At 42.5% G+C, this 19873-nt stretch overlaps 1 protein-coding gene across 2 annotated transcripts in view; it reads right to left on the reverse strand.

Annotated features, from left to right (window-relative positions):
* Positions 1-19873, reverse strand: part of LOC122395395 (multiple C2 and transmembrane domain-containing protein) — a 43481-nt gene that overhangs the window by 23053 nt on the left and 555 nt on the right. The window contains exons 1-5 of one of the 2 annotated variants that reach the window (XM_043392927.1): positions 17110-17241; positions 7694-8031; positions 3131-3529; positions 478-753; positions 81-223 (exon numbers count right to left, since the gene is read on the reverse strand). In XM_043392927.1, the coding sequence (XP_043248862.1) occupies positions 81-223; positions 478-753; positions 3131-3529; positions 7694-7751 (876 nt within the window). In that variant the 5' untranslated portion in view covers positions 7752-8031; positions 17110-17241. Of the gene's footprint in view, positions 1-80; positions 224-477; positions 754-3130; positions 3530-7693; positions 8032-17109; positions 17242-19873 lie in introns of those variants that run through there. The other variant, XM_043392928.1, reaches the window with a different exon arrangement.

Here is a 19873-nt window from a genome sequence, read left to right on the forward strand (position 1 = left end):
TTGTTAAATAAATTATTCCGCGAACAAGCCACGTCTCCGACCGTTCCGCCGCGACAAATACGAACTGCCAGAATTGGTACCTTGATCGTGAGTGGCTGGAAAGGGTCTTCTATAGGCAAGGTCACGCTTTCATCCCAAACTGGATTCAGGTCGCGATGAACGGTCCTCGACTTGTGCAGCAATCGGCCGCAGCATTTCACTTTCACGTAAGGATCGCTGGCGCCTGGAACCACGAATTCCACGTCTTACAACGATCATCCGATAAATTATTCCCGTTCGCGACGCTACGTCGCTTCCTAATTGGATTTGATCTCGTATTAAGCGGAATCAAGATGCACCAAACATTCGAGGATCGAAATCGTTTCTCTGCGAAACAAGGCGAGCAAATTTTCTCCAGCAATTTGTAATAAAGTTTCGAGGAATCCTTTACGCGAACGACGGATTTTTTTGCAACGACAAAAAGCGGATTTATCTCACCGCATCTGTCCATAGCGACGAGGTTCGCCCCTCTTCTGATGTGCAAACGTAGCTGGAAAAAAGCATGCTGCCTCAACGCCAACTCTCTTTTTCGGGCTGCTTCCTCCTGCAGAAACACATTATCGTCCTGGCTGATCGAACCTCGAGCCTCCTCGTTGAAGTCCTTCGATGCCTGGTAGCTCAAGGATCCTTTCGACAGACCCTCGCTGCATCTTCCAGGACTGTCCTCCGGCCTCGTCACGACATTCTGCCTATCGCCGCGCACCAACGGCGACTCTATTCGCAAAAAGACGCAACGTTCTATCAAATATACGCCCATGAACTCAATTTTGTTAAAAAATAAAGTTACGCGAACTTTCAACCTCAAAGAGACTTGTTTTTCAGCATCCAACTTTCCCTGAAAATGTCTGTAAACAGTTAGACTAGGTTTATTCTAAAGCTTTTTTTCGATCATTCTTGGAATTTATAAATATTCTTCATCAGAATACACGTAGTTTGCATTTCGAAACATTAAAATACTCTAAACCGTTCCGGAGTTATGATTTTTTAAACACAGTCATGAAATTTCAAGGGGAAATGGAACTTCAGGGTCAGACATTGATATTTTCGGTAAAGAATTTTTTTCTCGAAAGTGTGTAGGATTTCGGGAATATGTGTAATAACCAAAAATGATTGTAATTAACCCTCGCAGCTGAAAATAATTTTTCCAGAAGGATCTGAAATTTTTTTTTTCATCGAAAAATTTCGCACTTTCTCGAATTTTTTTCTCGAAAGTGCGTAGGATTTCGGGAATATGTGTAATAACCAAAAATGATTGTAATTAACCCTCGCAGTTGAAAATAATTTTTCCAGAAGGATCTGAAATTTTTTTTTTTCATCGAAAAATTTCGCACTTTCTCGAATTTTTTTCTCGAAAGTGCGTAGGATTTCGGGGGTATGTCTATTCACCAAAAGTGATTGTAATTGACCCTCGCAACTGAAAATAATTTTTTTAAAACGATTTGAAATTTTTTTTTTTCGTCAAATATTTAGGCATCTTCTCGAATTTTTTTCTCAAAAATGCGTAAGATTTCGTGGATATGTGTAATGACCAAAAATGATTGTAATTGACCCTCGCAACCGAAAATAATTTTTTTAAAATGATTAGAAATTTTTTTTTTCCGTCAAAAAATTGCACACCTTCTCGAATTTTTTTCTCGAAAATGCGTAAAATTTAGGGGATATGTGTATTCACCAAAAATGATTATAATTGACCCCCACAGCCGAAAATAATTTTTCCAGAACGATTTGAAATTTTTGTTTTCCATCGAAAAATTTCACACATTCTCGAATTTTTTTCTCGAAAATGCGTAGGATTTCGGGAGTATGTGTATTCACCAAAAGTGATTGCAATTAACCCCCGCAGCCGAAAATAATTTTTTTAAAACGATTTGAAATTTTTTTTTCCGTCGAAAAATTGCACACCTTCTCGAATTTTTTTCTCGAAAATGCGTAAGAATTCGTGTAGATTTGTAATGACCAAAAATGATTGTAATCGGCCCCCACGCCAGAAAATAATTTTTCCAGAAGGATGTAATATTTTTTTTTTTTCATCGAATTCCAATTCTGCACCTACGTCAGTTTCAAAGTCAAAATCTCATAAACTATAACGTTCCGCGCATCTCGGCTATAGTATGCCCCTCCTTTTTAAAAGTTTAAGGATTTCCGCGTAGATTGACAAGCATTTTTTCTATTTATTACTCGCTGATAAAAAAAGAACCGAGGAGGGAAAAGTTGAACGATAGCGCTCGCCTTTTCCGCGACTTCGAATTTAATTTATGGACTTTGGAAAATATCGACGAGCTAAACTGACCGACGCGATGCATAAAGTTTATGTATCGAATACTTCGCGGAGATATTTTGGTCCCCTCGCTGGCTGGGAAGTTCCATTAAAATCAGTACATTAGAGCTCGCGTAGGTCTCTTGTAACAGAAAGCAATAATTTAATACTACATTACGGGGTTCGTCGAAAAGATTTCCACTATGAACACGTATACATCGCCATGTCACCCCAGTTAGGGGTGATGCGTAAATCCACGGGAGGCGACGTCAGCTGAATAGGGTCGACGCTCATATTTTACCGCGTCACGGATTATATTACTCACCGTTTCTGTCAGAACACGAGTGGCCTAACGAAACGATGATAATTTCGAAACTGGTAAATTTACCGAAAACATTGCCACGCTCCAATACAGATCGTTGCTTTCGAAGCTTGACTATTACAATTCAAAATATACCACCTCTTCGATACTGTAAAAATATTAGAAGTAGACTGCGGATGTTTATGCATTTATGGGAAATTTTAATCCTCAAAAAACTACAGAATGCATTTGATATGTAAAAATATAAGAAATACTTAAAGTAAGATAGGAATTATTATATTTAGGGGTTCAGACAGCCCTCTGCAAAGCTTCCGTTTCATTAATTCTATTAATAAAAGTGTGAATTTGCATAAAGATCCGCAGTCTAATTATAAGTGATATCCAAATACTCTGGTCCCTTGCATCGTTTATAACAATCACGATAAGCAATTTAAGTCGGTTTCGAAGAGCTACCAGGGTCTGTAAGAAAACGAAACGTTTGACATTGGTTGTAACAGGGATCGAAGAGCTACCTGGATGATTGAGACAGTGCCTGGCCGGACTTTGCGTGGCCGAGGAGCTTTTGCTGTGCTCCGACGAGTAGTCAGCGGCGTAATCGGATTCAACCCCCACGGATTTGTACGACGCGTCCTGGGAATGGACGTTCCCGGCATCCTTCGATTTCTTTCGCTCCTTGCTCCTGCTGCGAGCCCAGCGACTCTTCAAAGTGGCGAAAAAGGTGTGCGTACGTTGCGCCACCGAGGTCGTGTGCCGATGCTGCCGATGATGATGATGAACGACGCTGGATTCGGCCTGTTCACCGCGTCGTGACGGCGAACTGTTGTCGTTGTTCCTGAGCTCCGTGGCGCTTTTCGAGAGCTGACGGCTCCCGTTTAAGTTCAGTCTGGATCTCTCCTCCGCCCGACTACTATCTGGAAATTTCAACATTTTCGATGTACGAGCTTTGTGCGATCAAGCTACGTCAAACGCGGCCCAACGGACTCGATTTGTAGTCAATATTGTTTGACAGAATCCATTGTTGAGGCAGAAGAGATTCAGGGTGAATCAAAGATCGAGTCTTGAGAGGTTTGATGAGGTTTGATGGGATCCAACTAATTGTAAGTCAAACGTGGCCCAATGGACTCGATTTGCACCCAAAATTCCTTGACAGAATCCATTGTTGAATCAGAAGAGATTCAGAGTGAATCGAAGATCGAGTCTTGAGAGGTTGATGAGGTTTGATGGGGTCCAACTAAGTCAAACGCGATCCAATGGACTCGATTTGTACCCAATATTGTTTGACACAATCCATTATTGAGTCAGAGGAGATTCAGGGTGAGTCAAAGATCAAGTCTTGAGAGGTTTCATGAGATTTGATGAGTACCAACTAATTGTAAATCAAACGCGACCCAACGGACTTCATTTGTACCCAAAATTCCTTGACAGAATCCACTATTGAGTCGGAAGAGATTCAGGGTGAATCAAAGATCAAGTCTTGTGAGAGGTTTCATGAGGTTTGATGGGATCCAACTAATTGTAAGTCAAACGCGATCCAACAGAGTCGATTTGCACCCAAAATTCCTTGACAGAATCCACTATTGAGTCAGAAGAGATTCAGTGTGAATCAAAGATCAAGTCTTAAGAAGTTGCATGAGATTTGATGATATCCAACTAAGTCAAACGCGATCCAATGAACTTGATTTGTACCCAGTATTGTTTGACAGTATCCATTATTGGTCCAGACGAGATTCAGGTTGAATCAAAGATCGAGTCTTGAGAGGTTTGATTGGGATTCTGCATGCATCATGGGGTTTATTAAAATCAGACGAGATTCCATAGTTTCGTAAGTTTGATGCGATCCAATGAACTTGATTTGTACCCAGTATTGTTTAACAGAATCCATTATTGGTCCAGACGAGATTCAGGGTGAATCAAAGATCGAGTCTTGAGAGGTATGACGAGGTTTGATCGGGATTCCTGCATGCGTCATGGGGTTTACCAAAATCCAGACGAGATTCCACAGTTTCGCGAGTAAGTTTGCGCGATCCAACTAGGTCAGACACGGTTCAATCTGCTCAGGTCTGATAAAAAGCAAAAGTTAGATTCGGTCGAATTGGATCAAGTCTTGAGAGATTGAACGAGATCTAATGACCCTATAAGATAACTTTCCTAATAATCTCGCGAAGCCCGATACAGACCAATGGAGTCTAATTATTTCTGATCGGATTCGATTAGGTCAAACGTACTCCAATGGCCTATTCTTAGGCCCGATATAGTGTGATAGAATCCAATAAGGTTACAGCAGAGCGAAATGAGACTCCGCCCGGCCGGAATGTGCCAAGTGACTCCGACGGCATTTAAACTGGTCCCGATAAATGTCATGGAGCCCAACACGGAAATAGATATGAAATTTTAATACCTGTTAGAACCACTGGTCCTTCCTGGGCGATCGAATCGTGTTTAGAAGAAGATAGGAATCTGATTAAATCTGATTAAGTCCAATATATTCCAACGAAGTGCGGCCAAGTCTGATAAGACGTATGTAATTACGTCGTGTATGACCGGATGAACTTAGGTCAGACGTGGTCCAATAAGCTCGATAGAGTCTGGACGAAGTTCTGACGATCAAAGCGACGAAACGTATAGAAGGTAAGAAGGATTATTCGTCGGATTCATCCGTAGGATCTTTGACCTTTCGACGAGGAAACTGACCAGTCTGTGCCTGTACTCTGAACGTACAGAGAATATCGTTAGCCACGGGGATCGATTTCTACGAACGCGAGAAAGCCACCCGAGCCTTTCATCCCTTCAACGAGGTCATTACAACCACGTTCAGGAAGGTATGTAATTACTGATAATAAGAGAGTGGTTTGTGCCACGATATTGTGCAACGAACCCGATACGTTCACGTTTCATTATATCCGCGCGGGCGTTTATAGCGCGTAAAAGGCGCGAAAAGTACGTTTCGTTACGCACAACGTTGATCCACCATTATTAATAACATTCAGCGGACGAGGATTTAGGACGACGCGATTCTTTCATCGATCCTGAATAATCGGCAAAAGTGTTCCAGAAACTTTGCCGGAGAAAGTAGGACGTTTAACAATGCTGTTGCATATACGGAGTTAAAACTCACGTGCCTATATACGGATTTAGGAAATTGCTATGTAAATCTAGGCCTTACTTCCTGAATATATATACGACGCGTGTACGGCGCGTGTTTACGAAAGGATTAAGAACGAAGTTCTTTCAATTCGGATGTTAAAACAGTTTTGTACGGACTGAGAGTATAGTAATTTTTTAAATTTCCGGTTCCAGTTAGTCTTGTTCTCGCTTGAATATAGTTAATTATTTCGATGCGTAGAAATCTAAAAATATTGCCCGTAAACGGGGATATTTAGTATCCACGGGTGACCGTAGAACCGTGACCGCCACAAAGGCGAAGATAAATTGGAAATAACGTAGGAATTAGAGACACTCGATAGTCCGGGTAAAAGGGTATTGCTGTACGGGGCAGGGGAGGTTTCTTTGTAGGGAAATGGGCTCGCGGGATGGAAGAATACAAGAGAAACACATTATACATAGATCTATGGTTGGGGGATTAAACGAGAACGGCGTAACGCGTTGATGGCTGACGCGTTATGGAAATCTAAATTGCATTTTGTACCTCCTGGACGAACAATGACCGATCCGCAACAAATAAATACGATCTCGTCGCGGATTTTAATCAATTGGACTTCGTAACCTGTTCGTTCTCATGACTTCAAGAACTTAAAGAGAAATTAAAACCGGGAGGACTTCGATTTAAGGAACTCGAAACAGAGCGAATCAATTAGAGCGACAGAGTGCTCCTTCGAACGCGTTAATGTCACGTTTTGGTCGAGGATTTCGGTAGCAAAGTGAAGTAACAAGGGTCCAAGTTAGCCTCGATATAATCCCGCTTGTTCCTACGGGTTAGCCGTTAATCTCGTCGCGAATTACGATCCAACCGGGAGGCCCGCGGTCATATTGCTGGGATCCGATCGAGATGGAATTACCGGTTCAGGCGTTTTGCTTAACGAGCAGAAACCTTCCCGATACGCCGCCCAAACTTTCGACCGCCCTCAATCAACGTGAATTCATTCGATCCGGCAAAAAATAAATCGACGACTCGGTGCGATCTTCTTTCGCGACTTTACACCGTTCGAGGACCAAGTTTTTCAAACGACTCGTTACAAGAGCAATTTCTCTATGCAAGGCAAGATTCACTTTGGTCCAAAAAGTTTGGAACGATTGTCGAGGCTCGTTTTCAAGCACACGGGGTCTGTTAAAAAAATAACCGAACTATTTTCGTTGTGTGTTTTTGCATCGTTGTAGCAACGAACAGTTGACTGCAATGCAATTGTCATAATCTTCCGGGTAACTGACTTTTTTACTAATTGTTTACGTCTTGTTTAGTTTCAGAGTTATTGCGTGAAATTTGGCGTAAAACTGGGGAAAACATTCACGAAATCGTTTGAACATTTGAAGCAAGCTTACGGAAGTGATGCTTTTTCTCGTACGCAGTGTTACGAATGGTTTACCAGATTTAAAAAATGGTCGTCAATCGATCGAAGATGATCCTCGATCTCGAAGGCCTTCGACTTCAACTGACAACATTGACACTCAGAAAATCAAAGATCTTGCGTGCATTAACCGTCGTCTGACTATCAGAGAACTTGCAGAAGAGGTTGGAGTATCAATTGGGTCATGTCATGAGATTCTGGACATTAAGAAAAATTCGTCACAGGCATTGAAGGATGTCCCAAAAGAAGCTTTCCAGGAATGCACCGTAAAATGGAAACATCGTTGAAACAAGTGAATAGAGGAGGAGAGTACTTTGAAGGGGACAAAGAGCAATAAGTTGTCCGTTAAATAAAAACAATTTTTAACAGACCTCGTGGATGAAATAAATTCGAGAGTATATCGCGCTAGAATGTATAATATATGAAATAATTGCAACGTTTGGAGAGACCACGCGTGGTGGACCACAGGGATTTTCCCCGTTCCAGAATCAGCCAATTACCGGCCAATTAGAGTACTCGTGGAAGGTTTTCCTTCGTCGTTAGGGCACTCACCCGCTGCTATCTGTTCACTGTCCTCCGACCCAGCGAGTAGCTCGACGCTCTTGCTCATCTTATCCACCGTACGCGCGGATTGTTTTTCGAAGCTCCAGCTCGCGAGCCTTTAATCTCTTCTTGAAGTACGCCAGTCTGCCGCATGCCGATAGCATGATTTCGTCGGGGGATTAATGAACCCTAACGACCGTCGACCAGCGGCCGCATATTCCGAATTTTCGTGGGATCCACCCGGCTGTGGAATCCTTCAACGATGATACCTGCTGATCCCGTCAACGCATCGTCCGCCGGGCCATTTCTCTCCTGCGTTTTGTGATTCGTGGACGAGGCGATGAGAGCTGCCGTGATATAGATGAAACAATCATGAGAATGCGTGACGATTTTTACAGTTTTTTTTTTTTTAAATTAACAGGCACAAATTAAGTGGCTTATTTAAATTGATGGACGATCGTCTTTAAAAAAGTTTCGAAGCGTTTAAACGCTGTGTTTGCGGCAATTATCTAATACGGAAGCTATTTGCTCGCGAGAAACAAGTTAAACTCGTTTCTTTGGCTTGTTTGCGAGATTTGTTAAGCAAATGAACTCGTACAGCGGTGTCAATTATATTATGATATAGTCCAAGGCAAACGTCACGTGCTTTACCTAAGAAACCATCTTTAAGATAAAGATAGTTACTTTGCTCCGGATAGAAATTATTATTGGACCTTACAGAGTTTCCGAGTCGAGTGGACACAGATATTTAGTTTTGATATTTCAGAACCTCTTCAAAAGATATTTCGAAACACAAGAATATTATCGCTAATGCTTGAAATAATATTAATCGTCGATATTGATACAATTCCTCCCGCGTCTGGAACGTTATTTTTCCTGGTAACGCGTGTTTTCTCAATCCCCGAATAAACCCTCGAAGAACACTCGACAACTCACGGTGCTCGGAAACTCTGGAAAGTTTAATCGTAATTTTTGTTCCAACGTTTTCGAAACTTCTTGAAAGACGATCGTGCACTTAAATAATCCAACTATTATATCAAGTGTGTTCGTGTGTATGCATGGGTTGATCGATTAGGTAATTCGAACAGTTAACAGGATAATCGTGCGACGGTTAAAATGTGTTGCTGTTGATTCGATTGGCGATCGATGTAGTGAAATGTAGAGCTATGTTTCATTTCCAACTAGCAAGCTTGGGTAATGTATTGTTTCTAAAGAAGGAACGAGCAAAACAGTGCGATAGATCAATGGCCAAAAAATGTGTCGTCGATTGATTTACCGATCAATGACACGTTGCGAGATGTCGACGATCGATAGTGCCGATATACTGGAAAATATGTTTCGTTTCCAACCCGGAGACTCGACTAAATATAAAAAAAGTTTTGCTATTCCCTGGAGACTGGTGTAACGATCAATAATCAATTAAAGGGCAAACAGAGTGCGTTTCATTCCTAACTAGCAATTCTAGCAATCAATAACAGTTCGCTCGTAGAAAAGGGGGTATCGTAGAAGACTAAACTAATCGATGGAAGTGTAAAGAAAAATAAAACGGTAGGTGAAGTTCAACAATCGACCAGAATAGAAGCGGGAAGAAGTATGGAGCTATGGATTAATAAACATCTATTACGTGTGCAGGCTTGTGTGTTACGAACTTAGAGAACTATAAGTGACCGTAATGTGTGTAGACAGCATCGTCTGTAGCGTTGTTATTCTGTCACAATGTGTAGATACCGATGGGTTAGTTTCAAGACCCGTATTTGCGTGTAATCAAGCCACGTAGAAAATAATATTCAGGATCGGAGCTTCTTTGGAGGCGTAGAATAAATTCTCTCGATTATAATTTCCGTGGATTGGTCCATCAATCGTTCGTCTGAAAGCTCTTGGCTTCAATTAATCAAACGACAGAACCAGTGGGACTCGTCCTACGCGAATAAACATCTGTTCTCTATAATTTACCACCGTTCGTTAGCGTAAAATGAAATTATTCGTGCGAGATTTCCACCGAGAAACGTACTCTTTTATATCCGTATTTTTCGGTGATTTCGTGTGTTTATAGAAAACGGTTTCATTTAAAGATCGAAAGGTGTTTTAAATATTCAATCGCCGGAATATCTATAATTCAAGCTGCAAACGTCAGATCAAAGCCAACGCTTTTCGCCATCGAAACAACGATAATCCAACCTCAAAAACCCCTCTAAATAAGCGATCAAATTCTAGCGGCTCGTAAATCACGCTGCACCTTCGAGAATTCCTGCGAGAAATTGCGCGGCGAACGGTTACGTTCGAAGAAACATAAATCACGCTAGCATAAATCGCGATCATTTGCATCGGTTGGTCTCGAATTTTTTTTAAGAAAATAGTTAAGAAGACGCGAGCAATTATTTCAAAGGGTAATATTGCAAATAAAGCGCAGCGTTCAACTATAGTTCAACTGTGCTTTTATAAAATGGCGTCCAGGCCTTTGTCAGGTAGATATATTTGCTTGGACAAAGTTTTAACAGAGAACAATTGCCAACTTGCGAACTGGAAGTGGAAGGAACAGTGAAACTTTGGAAAGGTGCAACTTCGAGGCAAGATATCTCGAACGATGCTTCTTTGATTTAAGACACGCGTTTAGAACTATATCACAGAATTTAACTATCGAATAGAAGTAATTAACACTAGATTTACGAGTATTGATCGCACGTTTGTTTATTGATACCTTTCATGTTGACAATTACCTTAAATTCGATTTTTTTTTTAATTAGAATATGTATTCTTGCCATTGCATCGATCAAATTCAACATAAGTTGTTGAAAAATAATATTTACAAATAATTTTTATCGTAAATCTAGCGTTAAACACGCTTTTATTTGCTCGCGAGATAACAGCGAGAAACAATTACTTAGAACCGATTAAAAAATATGATTGTATAACTAAAACGTGGTTAAGAAATCTACGATAAAGAATCACAACGTTGAGTGTAGCGTTGGCCACTAAAAAAATTCACGAAGATCGCTAAAATTCCCAATGGCGATCCCTCGAGGCGCTCGAGGAGTTGTTGCATAAAGGAACCTTAAGTTACCTTAAAATACCATTTTTCTTTTAATTAGAATATGTATTCGTGCCATTGCATCGATCAAATTCAACATAAATTGTTAAAAAATAATATTTATAAATAATTTTTATCGTAAATCTAGCGTTAAACACGCTTTTATTTGCTCGCGAGATAACAGCGAGAAACAATTACTTAGAACCGATTAAAAAATATGATTGTATAACTAAAACGTGGTTAAGAAATCTACGATAAAGAATCACAACGTTGAGTGTAGCGTTGGCCACTAAAAAAATTCACGAAGATCGCTAAAATTCCCAAGGGCGATCCCTTGAAGCGCTCGAGGAGTTGTTGCATAAAGGAACTTTAAGTTACCTTAAAATACGATTTTTCTTTTAATCAGAATATGTATTCGTGCCATTGCATCGATCAAATTGAATATAAGTTGTTAAAAAATAATATTTACGCGTTCTGCTATTTTAAATATGTAATCAACAGTCTGAGAAGCAATTATGGGAACGAAAGTCTAATATTCCGAAACTATGACCCATGACGTTAAACGCTGAATAATGAAGGGAGAAGCGTCTACAGAGCGATGAAATTTTCTTATAAAAGCGGTCCACCGCGACCAGAATCCACAGACTAAATATTAATTACGACTTCGTTAATTACCAAGAGTAAAAGCGTCCTTTGGGTAGGTCGTGAATCCTTTTCGCGTTTCGTTTATTCGAGGACGGACCGGCTCGTCCGTGGCTTCAGCGAGACGGCACAAAGGAATAAATAATGCCGCCACGGTGAATATTTCTAGATGCCACGAGCAGACGTTTATAGAACACTCGTCATCGGTAATCTCCTCGATTCCGTTTTTAACTCTGTTAATTTCTCGAGCGAATCAGCGGGCAAAAGGATACCTCGGTTATAATTCGCTTAGCGATCGAGTCGAAGCGCTCGCGGAAATCTTGACGATGAACACAACCGTCGTTTCTGTTTTCCAGCGTATTTCCTAGACCGTGGTTCCGGTAATTCCATGCTCCTTCTTTCGCGCTGTCCCGCGTTTCAATTGCAATCAGCCTGATTCGATGGAGTCTGTCGAAGGATCCTCCATCGAACACTGTTGTTAAAATAAAATTGCAATTAAACGCGGAGTTAATTAAAAGTACGATCGTCGGGACCAGCTCCAGCTCCGGAGTCTCCGCGACAGACGAAACTCGTTGGTGAATGTACGCGTGACCCAAATCTACCACGGCCTACTCGAGCAGGCCCCATAGTCGTATCGGATAAATTCAATCATCGTCTGACAGGAAACAAGCAACACTCCGGTCTGGTAGACGCTGTCGCATCGAGGGACGTAATTTATTTCGAGGTGACTGATAAACCGGGGGTTACCCTAATAAATTCTGAGGTTGGACGGATTTTAAATAACGGTCACGTGACTGGATAAAAAAAATCCAACAATAATTGAATCTTTTCGCTGGTCCGTGATTCTTGCCAGAATCAGAAGTCACGGCTCGACGTTGCGAAAGCACTGGGCTTTAGAAGCGCGTCAGGTTGATAAATAAATACCAAGCTCTGGACAAAATGCTACCCCGTGGGACCGAAATTTATCTCCCCCGTGTTCGAGACGCGAGAACGATTCCGGAATCTTTTGTTCCCGGTAACGGGGGTGTCTTTGACCCCGTTGTATCCAGTTTGCACGTGTATGAAAGGATTCTTGGTCGACGCTCGTTCCCCTAGCCCCCGTTCTAGCGATCTTTTCGCGTTGATCGATTAGCAAGAACGCGACGGAGGCGCGAACCAGGTGGAATCGCGGCGAGATAGTTCCCGTGACCCTCTAATGGGATACAAAGCGCGGGGGGGATTGTTTGGGGGGGGGGGTGGACAATGCATCCGCGCGCAAGGCGAACGACAAGATGAAAAACGCTGGCCAAGGAAGGGAAATCGATCGCCGGGAGAAGCCGTTACCGTGAATGAAGAAGCTTCCTACGAAGCCGTTTACAGCGAAACGAGATATTAAATTCTAAGAGGCTGGCCTCCGCGAGCTGTCAGACACCTATAGAACGCGACAGATACGCGAGTGCAGATTAAGAGGAACCCGGAGGAGCGAACGGGGGGATGCTGAAATACGACCCTTTCGACAAATAAGTATGGAAATTGATGGTTTACGAAGTTTCTTCTGACGGTTATTAGGAAAATAACTGTCCTGGCTGTTGGATTCCCTAACCGTCTCACGTTGTTGCAAAAATCATCCCCAGTGACGATTGTGTATGTCTGAAGTTTTGGCCATGGGTTCTACGAACTCATGGTGTTTGTTATAGAAAGATAAGAGTTCGTCGCTGAAGTCACAGTCTTGTAACAAATCTCTTAGAGAACAGAACCGAACTCTTTTACGTATAATTTAATAAAAAGTACATTCTACCAGTAATTATTGTCGTTTCATTCGAATCACACGTCCCATAGCCCTACCCTTTCCAATACTGGCCATTAATTTGGGTATTAATTTATGAAATGTCAACCTTTAGACAAAGAACTAGGGAAAGTTGCTCTTTTTTTTTAAACAGAAGGATATCGATTCCGCTGATTACCACTAGTTGAATCTAGAAAAAGTATCTTTGTACGGTATAATATGCTCACGAGCCTTGAATCGCAGTACGAATTTGCGCCTTAACGAGCACGAAGTTACGACTCACGCGAACCGTCGGGGTTGCCTCTTGTCAGGGGCGTTTCAATTAGATGCACGAAGAGGTACATAAATAATCGCCCGCGTATTCTATGGAAAATCAGAAAAATTACGCCGTTCGAGCGGTTCGTTGAAAGAGACACGAGTTCGGTAAATCTGGCGTGAACGGGGTTAATAAAACCACGGGGGAAAAAACGTGTCCCCGCAGCCGCGGATGCATCGGGAGTCATCGCCTCGCGCATCCAACCGGAAGTCGAAACGCGTCTATGCGTTTATGGTCGGACGAACGAGACTTCTGCCGCTGGGCGCATCGTTGCGACAAGATGAAAACTTAAAATTGCTTTTTCATAAAAAAAAGAAAAATGGAATTACTGTGATGCAACCCGATCGACTATCCTTCGCTACGAGATTGTGAAAGACTCGTCTTCGATATTGCTTTAACCTCCACCATTGACATTTAACTGTCGTGGGTCGTATAGGTCCATTTAAATTGCCAAAGAGATTGGACGTTGCGCGGTATTGTGCTTCGATTCCCTTCAGAAACGTTTGTCGGAATATATCGAAGCAGAATCCACGTTTCTTTTTGTTCTTCGATCTCAAAACTGCAAGACTCATTTCGAAATATTTAGAACGAATTTTGGGGGCAGGTTGATAACGAAATACCTAATAAAACACGTTGCATTGCACAGAGGCGGACCGAAAGGTCAAGGTTCACCGAGCAAGATGGTATTGCAACCCAAATCTACGCACGGTTCTCCAAACGAGATTTTCTAATTGGACAAAACTAGAATGTAAATGTGGTTCCCGGGGAAGCTTGAGCAAGGTTCTCTAAATTCATTCACGGTTTGAGGAAAATTACCCTCTTCCGAGCGGGAGGGTTGTTTCCCAGGCCCTCGGTTTTAATCCCGTCGCCGGTATAAACCGAGTCGAAATTCGAGGGAATAAATTAACGAGCCGTGCACTTCTGGCTGTCGCTTATTGCACATCGAGGAGCATTAAAACCTGCAGGTCGATACGGGGTGATCGCTCCCGGTTTCACGGTGAACACTCGCCCGCGAATCGCGGCTTTATTGCTCGTCTTCGTCTGGCGATGATCCGCACGCGAGCGCGGCCAGGTAAAGGCGCCCGATGGTCGGCCATGTATCGCCGCGACAAAGAAACAACGCTCGTTAATTAACCCCCGTGAGCTGTTCAAATGATTGCCACGCCGGGGCTGTTCTGCTCGAAATCACCCAGACCGAACCAACGCTGGAACGGACTCTTTGTTCGCTCGTGGCGCGAGCGATCCAGAAAATTAGATTCAATCCCCGATCGTTTCCACGCGAATTCGATTCCTCCCCGAACTTGGAAAAGCTATAGCTCTGAAAGGGTTGGAGATACGACAAAATAATTCGGGTCGAAGTCACAGAGTGCTTCATTCTAGGTTTATAGGGGCTCTTAAGAACTTTATAGAGATTTTTGAGAACCACATAGAGCCTTTCGGACTGATGGAAGTTTGTAAACCCCACACAAAGGTTCAAAGAGTAGTACAGAGGTTCGACTGTGCTTCTATTTCTGGCGATGGAGATTCTGGAATCCTTGAAATCCGAAATTCTTTTCTTTTCGCGACTTTTCAATTTGACCTCTTCCAGACAGCCTAAATGGCGATCGTTGAAGGCTCTTCCGATTGCTCGCGTGAAAGAGGCTCTTATTTTCGACACTGATTCTCAAGAGTAAGACTCTCGAGCGGGCAGACCATGCATTATTCTCGATAGCGACTCTCAAGGATAAAAACTCTCTAGTGGACAGCAAGCACAAGGCTGGCGAGTCAAATGGAGCGTTTTCTTTTTTTTTTTACACACCGAACCCGTCGTGTGCTGCGTGAAATATAATTTCGTCCGTTTGAACGTGGAAAAACGTCGGGTTCTGAAATGAAAACAATCGTCGTACTCTTTACCCTCGTTACGACTATTTGTCCCTTCCCGTGGCGTTTCTTTCTCCCGTTCGTGTTTAGTTTCCGTCGATGATTCCCCGCAACAACGATCCCGACCTTTAATTTCTTGCGACAATTTTTTTTACTTGCTCCTCGAAAGCTACTTCGCGGCGCACAAACACGACCAATTAGCGGATATGAAGTAGAGTTCAATTTGCACAGGCTGCTATTGGAAAATTCAATACTCGACCGTTTCGTTAGCGTCAAGTATCATCGACTGACAAGAAAAATGACTGCGTGGGGCACTGTCGGTTCAAACGACTGTGGTTAGAATGCCACAAAGAATAAACGAACATGTAGATCGAAATTTCTATACGTTGTATTCTGAAATATTTCAGTTCGTAATTGAAACTTTTATTTTTATTGTACAGAGCTTGAATGAATTGAGATTTATATTATATCCTTGGCGAGATAACTCTTCCATGGAGAAATTAAGTTTGCAGGAAGCTAGCTCACCTTTTTATCGCGCGATAATGGCGCAAAGAAAAAGTGAAGAAAGTAACAGAATTTCCCTTCGCGTACCTCACTTTAGAAAACAGCAGCGCAAAATTATCTAGACTCGAACAATTTTAAAACAACAGATTTCATTTCAGCGTTGTGGGGAAAATTAACGTATGGAAATTTGTAAATGTTCTTCGTAAATTCTTATTGCAGGACGTGGTAGTGTTTGCATACGCAATTTGCAGTCGCAAGAAGCATTTCAATTCGGTAAACTACGAAGCTCTCGAGGGTGATATCTAGAATTCATCGAACGTACACAATAATTTGTACGTGGGATCGAGTGAAAAGTTATTTACACGTATATCAAACGGAAATGCGTTATCGTACGGGCGGTCTGACGTTTAATAATGACCGACGTCGTCAGATATCTTGCAACGTTCATGGCTCTCGATATATTATTCCGAGGCTGACACATGTGTCACGGAAGAATTGTTAAACGTATGAAAAATGCGAAAAGCTATCCCGAGATCCCAAACGGGACAACAAATAGGGCAAGATTGATAACAAACAACGATAATCCTGAGGAAAAATAGCTTCAATTTACGTGGATAACGCGATAAAGAATAATTATGTCAGACATTTTCTAAACGCTATTGGTTTCGTTAGCGCGTTCGCGTCCGTTTCGTAATCTTTTTCCCCCGTCGAATGCAGCTTCCGTAAAGAAACATCCTGTCGTTTAATTAAGACAGAAATACTTAACAAAAACAACTCATAGGAATAGGAATAGGAATAGGAACTGTTACTGTCCAGAGAAATATTTAATAAACGCGACAAAGAAAAGAAAAAAGGTTCTCGGACGCAAACAACGGTAGCCTTAAGCCTCGAATCTCCCCGAGTTTCTCGATCGATTATAGAACTTTTACAACGAGATTCAACCGAACACTCGGAACTTCCGGCGTAACGAAACAATATCCACGAGAAGCTTCCCAACCCCTGTGTACGTCGTCTCGCGTACACTGGACAGAACAATCGACGGTTGTTTTGACTGCGAAACACACGCATTCCAAGTTTCCCTCTGACCTTTCCTTACAATAGAATCCTCCTTTCGATTCAACACCCCCCCCAACCCACCCTCTTTGGAGAACCCACCCTAACCGACCGTCGTATTCGCGCGATACTTTGTGTCACGGTGTGTGTCCCTCGTTGTCACAGAAAAGAGAGAAAAAAGTGAGACAAAAATACGGGGAAAAACATCACTTGTCTGTCGTGTGGGCGCTGCATGCATCGAGTATCGGACACGTTACCTTGAGATCGTCCCGAGGGACGCGCGAGGAGGTACGATCCGGGCGCGACGACGTTCGTGGGACGAGTTAACCGCACACGGTGCGCGTGTAATTTCGGCGAACGGGAGGAAAAAAAAAGTAGTGCACGAACACCCGCGACCCGCAAGCTGACGCTACCGTGTCCGAGAGGCCACTGACAGAACTCGCGATTCCCCATCTTGCTCGGCTACTCCTACCCCCACCACCGTCACACGCGCAGCGCACGGAGGGGGAAAGCGGGGGAGAAACAGGAGGGAGAGTACAGTGGCGGGCAGGGAGTGGGAGCGAAACGGAGAGAGGCTCTATCGACCCAAACGAACCACAGTTGTGCGAAAAGGCGGAGATACACTGGTAGCGATGGGTCCGACAAATGCACACGGTGGCTCTCCGTGGGCCGAATAACAAATAAAAAACAAGAAACGTTTCACAATAAACGGATGCAACCTTTGACTGTTCTGATACATATATTGATTTAATCAAATATTCTCCATTTCTGTATATTGAAAATTGACTATATAGATGTGGTAAATAACTTAGAAGGTGGGACTTATTGACAGTAATTTTTGTGGTAATGAAATCATTTGTGTGTGGACTATTTCAAGTCTACTTTCAGTTAATCTGGTGGTTTGTACAGTTCCCTGGTAGAGTGTTAACGAGATTATGTACAGGTGTATTGCAGGGTTAATGACCCATTATTTCGAGTACCCGGTTGTATACTGTTATTACCATATGTACTATTAATCTAATTCGATTCTAGAAACGGACGAATTTTCGGATTTACAGAAGCGGTAGTCAAGCTGGAAAATTTTAATTGCTTTCTTTGTCGTAACCACGAGCTCTGTTACCAATTAGAATACTAATATAAACTGTAATAACATTATGCCGCTGAGTGATCGAAACAATGGGGGTTATTACGGAGCCGCGGGGCCAGAATTATTATTCCCGTTTCTATCGCGGCACGGGTGCCCCACGAGGAAGCTAATCGTTTTGCAAAATCGTTAAATTACTCGGGAGGAATCGAACGATGGAAAGATGGATTCTCGGGCGCCGTGAATATTATTTGAAAGCTCTCCAAGAGGAAGCCACCTGTTTAATCGTGTGGCCAGCCTGCTTAAAAATACCTTGCATCAACAAGTTGATAAACACACGCGAACCGGTTGCATTTTCGAGGAAACAGCGAGAGGCCAGGCGAACCAGAGAATCGATGCCATCACTATGCGCGTACACGTTTCCGCGGACGACGTCGACGGACGACAAAACGGCGCCAACGCGGCCCTCTGCAAGGGCAATAATGTCTTTCGAAATTTTTGACGCTTCCGGGGAGGGGGAGGGCACGGTTGTTCGAGGCCAAATGGCCGAAGAAAAGACGGGGGACGCGAACAATCACGGATAAGCATCCGTGAACAGGGGCGCTCCAAAACGTTGCCCACTTTATCCACGTGTATCTTCTGTCGGAGGGTCGAGCACTTTGAAATTCATTGGTCTGCGTTACTTTACCGCTAAATACGACTTCGAACGCTCGACGATGATCAGTGTTTTTAAAAAATATTATTATGACTAACAATGTTCAAATATGGGTCAATCTTAGTCGACGGTATTTTGGTCCAGAATCTTGAAAACTCAATTTTATAAAAGTGTATTCCTTTCGAAGATACAATACAAAACCAAGATCAAAATAAAATCAAATAAAAACGAAAAATAGGTGTACATTAACAGCTATCAATGTTAGAGTCATCAATAAGGAAGCACGATAAGCTAATTTGAAAAATTGGAGGATCTAAAAGTGTGGAAAAATTTCCTGGTGAAACGTATTTAGAAATCCGGGGGATTATGAAACACGGAATATATATTTCGATCGAAGAAAACACTTTAATCCAGCGGAGTGCACGTTCGAGTACACGCGGGGGTGATTTTAAATATATGCGACGCTCCTGAGGGGTCGATTCTTCGAATAATATCCGTCGTCAAAGTTCACGCGAACTCGAAACTCCATAATGAAAATTGTTCGAAGAATCCTGAAGAAAAGTTCGTCTCGTATATTAAAAATCAAAGCTACGAAACATCCTGACTTGGGAAATATTGAACTCTGCGGCGGACACGTGACCCTGGAAGGAAAAAGAGAACAACAACCGAACGCTGCAGGGGAATTTTCATTAATTAATGAAACTACATTAGGGTGATTAGCAGCTGAACCGCGCCTCCGAAAGTATTCGCACGCAATTTCTGTGGGCTCCGCGCGACGAGGTAATTTCGTTTTAAATCCCCGTCGCATACGTTTAATACGTGATGTAAAATTCCAAAGGAAACGTAGAATTTTAATAATCAATTTCCACGCGCGAACGTGACTTTCAAAATACTCGAATTAAGAATTAATTTCTGCTCGTGGCATTTTTCACGAATTTATTGTTACAATGCTTTTCCATTCGCCTCGATCGAATATTTATTCGATTCTTTTTACCACTCCGGTATTCGCCACGATAAAAGGGCAATTACTGGATTTACGATGTGTTACACTTACGCGGAGAGGAAATAGGAGTCTCTCGGAGAGACCGCGAAATATTGTGAGCAATTTCCTAAGAGGCACGATCGAAACTTATGGAAGAAGCGCGTCAACGTTTGAATTTTTCACTATCTTCGCGGCTATTTAAAGAAAACTTTCGCGATCTAAATTCGGTAATGTTGTAGACTCATCGATTGTTTAACTTTTACGAAACTAACGGACGCGTAACAGAACATGCTCGATAAC

This window comes from Colletes gigas, unplaced genomic scaffold (genome assembly GCF_013123115.1).
Source record: "Colletes gigas isolate AHSC1104 unplaced genomic scaffold, ASM1312311v1 Colletes_gigas_Sc00005, whole genome shotgun sequence".
In the NCBI taxonomy this organism is placed as follows: Eukaryota; Metazoa; Arthropoda; class Insecta; order Hymenoptera; family Colletidae; genus Colletes; species Colletes gigas.